At 50.6% G+C, this 10,170-nt stretch overlaps 1 protein-coding gene and 1 long non-coding RNA gene across 3 annotated transcripts; both read left to right on the top strand.

The window, feature by feature from the left end:
* The first annotated feature begins 107 nt into the window (after positions 1-107).
* LOC309360415 lies at positions 108-969 on the top strand. Its single transcript, XR_014164123.1, has 2 exons — positions 108-319; positions 547-969. It is a non-coding gene; the product is annotated as an uncharacterized lncRNA (long non-coding RNA).
* Positions 970-2,992: 2,023 nt separating this feature from the next.
* On the top strand, positions 2,993-6,082 carry CDKN2D (cyclin dependent kinase inhibitor 2D; the record flags this gene model as incomplete). 2 transcript variants are annotated; one of them, XM_081895126.1, is made up of 3 exons in its annotated part: positions 2,993-3,110; positions 3,683-3,831; positions 4,839-6,082. In XM_081895126.1, the coding sequence occupies 3 exons, from the start codon at positions 2,993-2,995 to the stop codon at positions 5,196-5,198; spliced, it is 627 nt and encodes a 208-aa protein (XP_081751252.1). In that variant the 3' UTR covers positions 5,199-6,082. The 2 variants fall into 2 exon arrangements, with proteins under 2 accessions (XP_081751252.1, XP_081751253.1); XM_081895127.1 differs by having other exon boundaries at positions 3,061-3,437.
* Positions 6,083-10,170: the final 4,088 nt, after the last annotated feature.

Below are 10,170 nucleotides of genomic sequence, written 5' to 3'. Positions count from 1 at the left end.
GTCGGACGTTCAGGTTCCAAAGAACGTTCCCAAACCAGAACACTCACTTCTAGGTTTGCGGCGTTTGGGAGCCAAAACATTCGAGTCGCAAGGTGAATCTGTACAGTCGTACCTTGGAAGTTGAATGGAATCCGTTCTGGAAGTCTGTTCGACTTCCAAAACATTCAGAAACCAAGGCACGGCTTCTGATTGGCTGCAGGAAGCTCCTGCAGCCAATCGGAAGCCCTGTTGGGTGTTCAGGTTCCAAAGAACGTTCCCAAACCAGAACACTCACTTCTGGGTTTGTGGCGTTTGGGAGCCAAAACATTCGAGTCGCAAGGTGAATCTGTACAGTCGTACCTTGGAAGTTGAATGGAATCCGTTCTGGAAGTCTGTTCGACTTCCAAAACATTCAGAAACCAAAGCACGGCTTCTGATTGGCTGCAGGAAGCTCCTGCAGCCAATCGGAAGCCCTGTTGGACATTCAGGTTCCAAAGAATGTTCCCAAACCAGAAAACTCACTTCTGGGTTTGCGGCGTTTGGGAGCCAAAACGTTCGAGTCGCAAGGTGTTCAACTTCCGAGGTACGACTATATAAGCTTCCTATCTATGTTCAAGTAGAAACCTGCTAAACACAGCAAGCAGGGGAGCCAAAGCCCTCACCAGCAGATTTTGGCAGGTGCCCACTTCATGCAGGTATATAGGATTGCATGCTGCTCCAAGCCCTGTGCATTCCTCCCTGAGAGCACTGGTTCCCCAAAGGGTGTGGCAGGGGAGCATGGCCGGAAGATTCCAGGAAAATCAATATTCTATTTTGGGAAAGATTCATATTCTTCTGTAGCTGCATTGTTTTATAATTTCTGGATGTCCTACGATCAGAATATAAAATAGTTGTGTGCTGTGTTATAAATCAAGCACTGCTAAGAGTTGTGTGTTTTTGTTTCCCAATGTATTTCTTATCAATAAAAGAATTCTGTGTGGCAGAAGCAAATTTTTATTCTGAAAGTGTGGAAAAAAGTTTGAGAACCACTGCTGGGTGGAACATGAGACTCTTAATTTCTGGGATTGAGCCCGACGTTGAGCAAAAGATTCTTCCATTGCAGGGGGTAGGACTAGATGACCCTTCGGGTCCCAATTCTATGATTCTAATGACTCCCGAGTAAACATAACTTGGATGAAGGAATTGTAGGGATGCTCATCACATTTGCAGACGACACCAAACTGGGAGGGGTAGCTAATGCTGCAGAAGACAGAATTGGGATTCAAGATGACCTTAGCAAATTGAAGAACTGGGTCCAAACTAACAAAATGAATTTCAGGAGGGACAAATGAAAGGTTCTACACTTAGGCAGGAAGAACCAGCTGCACAAATATAAAATAGAGGACACCTACCTTGATTGGTAGTGCATGTGAAAGGAGCTAGGGGTCTTAGTGGACCACAAGCTTAACGTGAGTCAACAGTGTGATGCAGCAGCAAAAAAGGCTCATGCTATCCCAGACTGAATCCACATAAGTATAGTGTCCAGTACAAGAGAAGTAATAGTACCACTCTAGGTTAAAGGTAAGGTAAATGACCCCTGGACAGTTGAGTTCGGTCAAAGGAAACTATGGAGTGTGGTGCTCACCTCGCTTTCAGGCCAAGGGAGCCAGCATTTGTTCACAGACAGCTTTCCGGATCATGTGGCCAGCATGACTAAACCGCTTCTGGCGCAACAGAACACTGGTATGGAAACCAGAGTACACAGAAACTCCATTTACCATCCTGCCGCAGCGGTACCTATTTATCTACTTGCACTGGTGTGCTTTCGAACTACTAGGTTAGCAGGAGCTGGGACAGAGCAACGGAAGCTCACCCCATCGCAGGGATTCGAACTGCCAACCCTCTGATCAGCAAGCCCTGGTCAGACTCCACCTGGAGTCCTGTCTCTAGTTCTGGGCACCACAATTTACGGATGTTGACAAGCTGGAACATGTGCAAACAGAGGTGCCCAGGTAAGCCCCACCCCACTTAATCAAAATATGTGGTGCACAAAAACCATTTGAATGACAATGCCCATATATGTGGGGGGGTGGACCCCTCAAATATTTAATGGGGGGCTGAAGGGACCTTGGCTTTTAGAAGTTGGCTCCTATGTGTGCTGATGAGGACGACTGATGAGATGATCCAGGGTCCGGAAACCAAGCCTTATGAGGTATGTACTGTTGAGAGTTGGGAAAATTGAGATTGAGGAGACATAATAGCCATCTTCAAATATCTTAAGGGCTGTCACACAGAAGATGGCATTAGCTTGTTTTCTCCTATTTGGGAGGGTAGGATCCGAAACCCATGGCTTAAGTTGCCAGAGAGGAAATTCTAACTCAGGCATCCCCAACTCTGGCCCTCCAGATGTTTTGGGACTACAGATCCCATCATTCCTAGCTAACAGGACCAGTGGTCAGGGATGATGGGAGTTGTAGTCCCAGAACATCTGGAGGGCCGAGGTGGAGGATGCCTGTTCTAACTAAATGTCAGGAAGGACTTCCTTACAGTAAGAACTGTTCGATGGACTCTAATGAGAGGTGGTGGACTCTCCTTTCCTTTTGGTTTAAGCAAAGGTCGAGCGGCCATCTGCCAGGGATTTATCTAGCTGAGATTCCAGCATTGCAGGGGTCCCTGGGGTCCCGTCTAACTCTACAATTCTAGATCTAAGCGAGCATGTGCAGAGTGCAGGGCCTGGCGCGCAGCCTTGGCAGCCGCCGCCTCCCCGGCCTCCCTCCTCCCGCCCCGCTTCCCGGGGGTCGCGACCTCTGTCGCTCGCCTGGACCCGGCGAGGGCGCGATGGGAGCCTCGGAGCCTCTTCCCGCCCGAACCGCGCGTTTGAATCGCGGAGGCCCGCCCAGCGTCCCGCCCCAGGGCGGCCAATCAGGAGGCGGCAGACGCCTTCCCCTGCCCGGAGCCGGCTTCCGATTGGCCGGCGGCAGAAAAGGGAAAGCTCGGCAAAGGTTACAATTGTATCCGAAGCCGAGAGCGCAGAATGAAACCGGGGCGGGGCGAAAGAAACAACAAGGCACGTGGGGGCGGAGCCGGAGCAGGAGGAGGAGGGGCGGCGGCGGATTGCGGCTCCTGTCCGGGCCAGGCTAGGCTCCAGCTCGGTAGGTGGGGCGGGGTGGGGTTAGCAGCCTGTGCCGGCTTCACCCTTTGCACCGACGGGGCAGCGCCCCCGCCTCCCGGCTTCCCGCAGCAGCAGCCGCGGCCCCGACTAGCCATCCGAGCCCCCCGACGGCGCCGCCGCCCAGGGCTCGGCATTCCTGCGCCGCCTCGCCCTCGACGGCTGCCCTGCCGGCCTCGAGTTGCGCGAGCAAGAGGGCGATCCTGCGCCTGGAGGAGGAGCGGACCGCGGCGGAGACTGCGAGCGGCAGGGTCGGCCGACCGGCCGGCTGCTGTCCGCCGGGACCGGGGTCCGTGCGGTGGGAGCAGAGGTAGGCTGCGGCGGCGGGGGGTGGGGTGGGGAAAGCCGCGGGGCGGCTGGTTGACAAGCGCCGAAGGGCGCGGGGGTGCATCTGAGCTTACGCAGAGTGCTTCTCCCCCTCTTTCGCGCGGAGGTGCATCTGAGCAAATTGGATTCGCTGCGGGTCTTGTAGTCGCAGGGCGCAGGGCGGCCGGGCGGGCGACCTGCTGGCCCTTCTCACGCCCGGGACCCTCCCGGCTCTCTTCCCCCGTCCAGGCGTCGTCGCGGGCATGCAGCCGGGGAGCGCCGGGGACCGGCTCAGCGGGGCTGCCGCCCGGGGAGACACCGGCGAAGTGCGGCGCCTCCTCTTCGAAGAGCTGGTGCAGCCGGACGCGCGCAACCGCTTTGGCAAGACCGCGCTACAGGTAGGCGAGGCAGACTCTGGTTTTGGTCCTGGAGATGATTTGGGAGCCCCTCTTCCTTCGCGCTTCTCTTTAAAAATTAGCCCCAATCCTTGTCTGGAACTCACCCTTCCTTTGTCTCCCGGTGGCATCTTCCCCTTTGACTTTGGACCACAGCACCCATCTCTCTTCCCTTTTATCGCCTCCTCCATCTCATCTTTCTGCTAGTCTCGGGAAGTTCCTCCAAAGCACAGATACCAACAACTGTTGTTCTGTCAACAAGAGGCAGGCATGGATTCCACAGGCTGCCCTCCTTCCTGCTAGGGCTCAGCTCAGCAGGGTCACTCGAGGGGCACAGAGCAACTGCTTGCAACCAACATGTGGGGGGAAAGATCCTGCCTTGGCTGAGTAATGGATGCCAGGTGGTGTCTGAGCTGAAGTCTTTAAAGTCGCCCCATCCTGTCCCTTCTTGGTTGTCTCCATAGCAATTTCCACAATAGATTAAATCAAAATTCCAAAATCAAAGAAGCATGGAGTTTGTGCTGCTCTGGCCGCAATCCATAAATATGATTATTTCCGTCAGAATGTGCCTTGTCTGCCGATCAGAAAACAGCCTAGCTAACTTGACAGGGACGCGGGTGGCGCTGTGGGTTAAACCACAGAGCCTAGGACTTGTTGATCAGAAGGTCAGCGGTTCGAATCCCCGTGATGGGGTGAGCTCCCGTTGCTCGGTCCCTGCTCCTGCCAACCTAGCAGTTCGAAAGCACATCAAAGTGCAAGTAGATAAATAGGTACCGCTCCAGCGGGAAGGTAAACGGCGTTTCCGTGGACTTCTCTGGTTCACCAGAAGCGGCTTAGTCATGCTGGCCACATGACCTGGAAGCTGTACGCTGGCTCCCTTGGCCAATAAAGCGAGATGTGCCCCGCAACCCCAGAGTCGGTCACGACTGGACCTAATGGTCAGGGGTCCCTTTACCTTTTAACTTGACAGTGGGCCCACCCCTCTCTGATTCCTTCACCTTCCCCCCTAGGTAATGATGTTCGGGAACGTTTTCGTGGCGCAGGAGCTGCTGAAGCAAGGGGCCAACCCTAACGTCCGCGACGAGTCGGGCACGGTGCCCGCTCACGACGCTGCCCGCACGGGCTTCCTCGACACCCTGAAAATCCTGGTGGAATACGGCGCAGATGTCAACGTCGCAGATGCTTCCGGCTCACTGCCCCTCCACATTGCCGTTCGGGAAGGCCATGCGGACGTGGTCCTCTTCCTGGCGCCGCAGTCCAAGTTGCAGCACCGAGACTCTGACGGGCGGACGCCGCTGGAACTCGCGCAGCACCTGGGGCTTTCGCACATCCAGGGCATCCTTGAGCAGCTCCTCTCTGCCCCAGCTTAACCCGAGGAAGGGCCACCTTGCAAGGAGAGCTGGATTAGCACTGAGCCAACTCCTCTCTCTTGTGTCTTTAGGTCCCCTTCCCCAAAGACTCTCCCTTTCTTCCCAGGGCCCTGGAACAAAGGCAGCTTCACCTGCCCTACCTCAGTGTGTGTGTTTGATTCTATTTGCTGTTGTTGCTATTTATGTGTATTTTATGAGCTCTCTTATCCGCTTCTGAATTTCTCCCCGGGACCCAGATGGCCCTTGTACCATCCTGCACTCAGCTTTGGCCAGCGTGCCTTAACTCTAACTACCATGTCCAGCTTCTTGTCTTGCGGAGGCCCTAGCCACTGGTATACGCATCTCCTTGCAGTATTCAGGTGAGATGGGGAGGTTCTGATGCAAAGAGCATCCCTGAAGGCACTGCTAGGCTGGGGACCTTTGCTTCTCTCCCTTTCCCCATGAGGAATACCAGCTTATTGGGAGAGCTCTGGGTGTGCTTTCTGAGAGCTATTCCTTCCTCAACTTTTGGCTCCTCTTCTCCTGCAGAGTCCAGAACTCCACAGCATCTAACTGCACAGGATTCTGTTCCCAAAGAGATCTTTATCCGCCCTGCAATTTCTCCCTAATTTCTGTATGGTCTTCTCTGGGGGGGCCTTGTGGTCCCTTAGCCATTAACAACTGTTTCCATCTCAGCCTTGTAGTAGTTCTCTTCTGTTATCTTTGACTTAAAAAAAAATGTTTAATCCTTGTTTTTGGCAGCTTGTTCCCTGTAATGAATTTGTGGATCTGAGCTGTGTATATAGTAGATTTTAAAAGGAGGGCAGATTTATTCTATTTATTGTGATTTGCAAGAGTTTGTTTTATGGGATGATTAATTTAATGATTAAAAAATATTAAATCCATTTGCGACTTAGTGGCTTGTGATTCTGGGAAAACTTTTCCGGAGAGGAAGGCGTCAAGAAAGGACTTCCTGTTGCTCTATTTACCTCAGAAAATGTGGGTGTGAGTATGAGGCTCTTGCTGAGCACCCGAACCCCAGAAAGCACATAGGGTAACTTCGCTGGGACATTAGAACTCACCCTATGTAAGATTGTCGGGAACACTTATTAAGCTGCTTCCAGGATTATAATTCCTTGAAATGGGTTGCATTCCTGTGTTCATAGGGAAGTTGCTTTGCTCCTGAAAAATACTTAGTGACTATGGCTCCTGGCAGCAGGCAACAGAGGACCCTTCGTTTTTTCCTCTTCATATTCATATTCCCCCAAGAAAGCATTTATGGCATTATATCCTCTTTTCCCTCTTAACAACCCTGTTAGGAAATTAGGCTGAAAGTGAGCCCACCAAGGAAGCTTTTCAGCTAAGCAGAGATCTAGAGGGTGTGAACTGTCATGTAGCAATTGATCTTGCGGTGCCTTTTTTCAACAGCGTAGTTAGCAAAAAAAAAATTGGGTCGAAACAAGCCAACGGAATGGGCCTGGCCTTGCCTTCTGCCCACTGCAGGCTGACTGGGCCCTGAAGGCTGTAAGAAATAGGTGAGCTGCAACTTCTTGTTTTCCTTCTAGGAAACACTTAACAGAAGGAAGGAGATGGAAGTGTGAGCTGGGATGGGGAGACATTTGCAGCCGCACCAAATTTAGAGCAATAGTTCTTAACCTTTTTGGGCTCATAGACCCTTTGGGTATCTGATGAAAGCTGTGAACAACCCATTAACACATACACAAAATATTTTGCATGCACCTTTATGGCATTGGGGAAAGCTTTTGTTTTTGCACCTGGTTCACAGACCCTTTAGGACTCCTTATTACCCCTGGAGCAGAACCTCAGTGAACAAGTAATTTATGGGTTCGTCATCACTTCTGAAATTTGGCTATAATTTAAACAGCCCCTCTCTGCATAAGTGACAAATTCCATCGTCTAGAGAAGCATCCTGACCACTGCAATCCTTTGAATGATCCCCTCCTGTTCACACATTGAGCTTTCCTGGTGCTGAAGAGGTTAGTTGAGACTAGTTTCTGATCTTGCTTTCCGGCTGATACTCCCTTTGAATATGGAGACTAAGGCCGAAGACATTTATGTTGGGAAACAACTTTAAATCAGCCCCTAAGCACAGCAGCGTCTTCTACAGGAGGAAACTACAGGAGCAAAGTTGTTAGTGTTGAATTTACGGTGTGAAGAAATAAACGACAAGGGAGGCTTTGGGTAAATCAGGCTGAGAGTTGCATTAAAGCACCTTGATTCTTATGCTCTTCAGATAGAGTACAACTGGCCTAGAAGCTCCATTCTCTCTAGGTTAGCCTCTTGAGCAAACCTGGAAGGGGCGAGCTATGCCTCCAGTACTACCCACCACACTGCTTACTTCTCTGATACGTATATTGGTTGCTGTGGTTCGTGGAAGCCCTTGAAGCAATTTCCTGCTTCTCTCTGATGTTTGGGTGGGAGGCAGAGGTTTCGCCCTTTCAATCTGCGGTGGAATTCTACCGAGATCATGTGTCCCAATTCTGCAGCAGTGCTGAGACACCAGAAATAGTACAGCGAGGGGCGGCTTTTGTGCCGGGGAAGGCAGACTGGCAGCAGCAAAAACAACCTGCTGGGTTGAACTTTATCGCCCAGAATAATGTCCCAGCTGCTGGGTGTGGCACCCAGCGATATAGGGAAGGAAGGAAGCCAAGTGTTTTGTAACACCAGTTGTCTGCCTTCTTGCCAAGCGGGGTGTGGGTGTGTGCGCGTGAGTGTACGTGCAACCCCAGACGGAGATAGCAGACGCTTTAAAAATGAAAGCACAAACAGCTGAGCCTGTTTTGCAACTTCACCAGGTTCGATTCTCTGCCAAGTACCCAGCATTTGCCAGGAAACCACTAACAGCTGAGAGTGGGGATTACCGGCAATGCATGAAAAACTACTGCTCCTTGTCTGTGAACTGGGTGGTGTCCTGCCCTGGGGAGGGCTTTGAAATTCCTGGGTTTTATGTGTACCATGATGTTTCTCCTCTCTGCACTCCTCCCAGCAGTCATTCCTCTTCCGGTCACTGCTATGGATCCAGTAGTGATGTATGGAAGTGAGAGCTGGACCATAAAGAAGGCTGATCGCCAAAGAATTGATGCTTTTGAATTCTGGTGCTGTAGGAGACTCTTGAGAGTCCCATGGACTGCAAGAAGATCAGACCTATCCATTCTTAAGGAAATCAGCCCTGAGTGCTCACGGGAAGGACAGATCCTGAAGCTGAGGCTCCAAGACTTTGGCCACCTCATGAGAAGAGAAGACTCCCTGGAAAAGACCCTGATGTTGGGAAAGATGGAGGGCACAAGGAGAAGAGGACGACAGAAGACGAGATGGTTGGACAGTGTTTTTGAAGCTACCAGCATGAATTTGTCCAAACTGTGGGAGGCAGTGGAAGACAGGAGTGCCTGGCGTACTCTGGTCCAGGGGGTCACGAAGAGTTGGACACGACTAAACAACAACAACAATGGATGCATGACTTGACTTGTGCGTCTCCAAGCAGTGTGGTTTTCTGCAACGGATTCCCACATGTTGCCAGCCTTCGTGTCACGTTTGCAGATATCTGTGTAACACAGTTGGTTTGCCAACGGGCCTGGTGCCGGAAGCTAGCTCCCCGTAGACCACGTCCTTGAGGAACCTGCCATCTTCCCTTTTGTGGCCATGACCATGCCAGGGTAGAGAAGGTCCACCTGCACCAGCACATCTGCCCCAGCTGCAACAACACATGTCTCTCCTGTATCAGTCTCTGTAACTCTTCAATGGCTTGACTTCACCCCTGAAGGTGAACTCCATTGCCTCCTGGATGCCAGCCAACCACTGAGGTGGGAGGGGCAGCGCCTGCTGATGCCAGGAGGAAAAGGTAGACTTGATCACTGCTCAGCCCAGAGGCTCTCAAGATAGGTGTGCTCACATAATACAGAATTAGTTAACCTTTCTAAATATAATATTTTGCATTGTACTTGGCCCCACTGAGCACACAGTAGTTTCCCACCAAATAAATAAATATGTGCTAGCTAGCAGCCTCGTTGGTCCATATAAACCAGGGGTCAGCGACCTTTTTCAGCCATGTCCCTCAGACCATGTGGTGGGCTGGACTATATTTTTTTTGGGGGGGGGAATGAACGAATTCCTATGCCCCACAAATAACCCAGAGATGCATTTTAAATAAAAGGACACATTCTACTCATGTAAAAACACCAGGCAGGCCCCACAAATAACCCAGAAATGCATTTTAAATAAAAGGACACATTCTACTCATGTAAAATATGCTGATTCCTGGACCGTCCGTGAGCTGGATTGAGAAGGCGAATGGGCTGCATCCGGTCCCCAGGCCTTAGGTTGCCTACCCCTGATATAAACGAAGAATTAATAGTATGATGGTTTATATATTTTACTAGAATTAAAACTGCAGCTCCATACAGACTTAAACGGAAGCAATGTCCACCAAGCTGGATTTACTTCTTAGTAAACACACTTGAAAATGACCTACAAGAACTGCAAAGCAGTGAACCAGCAAAAAAAAAAAAAAAAAAAGGATTTCAATCAGATCTACAGTCTGGAAAAAAGTAGTAATTCATAATGTGTTTCCGTGAGTGAGTTTTTTTAGAGCATCAGACTTGCAGGTGGAGAAGGCAGAGACTGAAAAGTTTTAAGACTTGAATAGCTCTGCTTCGTTAGTCACTGCAAAACTATATAATTACATGACAGTTTGACATACAGGCACACACATACATAGTGGGATAAAATCATTATGATTTTATTTACTGCACAACATTTATACTTAAAACGAGAAAGCAAAGAAAAAAATCCGAAACCATACTTTTAAAGCAATCGAAGGTTAAAAATATTTCTGAATCGGCCAGTGTTTGCATGCGTTTTCCTCCACGCCCCAGATCCTCGGCGACGAACCGAATATTGTTTTCCTGACTCCAAGCCACGATTCGAGACTTTTAAATCGGAATTAGCAGAAGCAACCGCCCGATCTGCAGAGAGT

The sequence above is a fragment of the Podarcis melisellensis genome (genome assembly GCF_964234715.1).
Source record: "Podarcis melisellensis genome assembly, chromosome: 17".
NCBI lineage: Eukaryota > Metazoa > Chordata > Lepidosauria > Squamata > Lacertidae > Podarcis > Podarcis melisellensis.
Note: the sequence above shows the minus strand (reverse complement) of the source record. Positions and strands in the feature narration are given on the sequence as shown.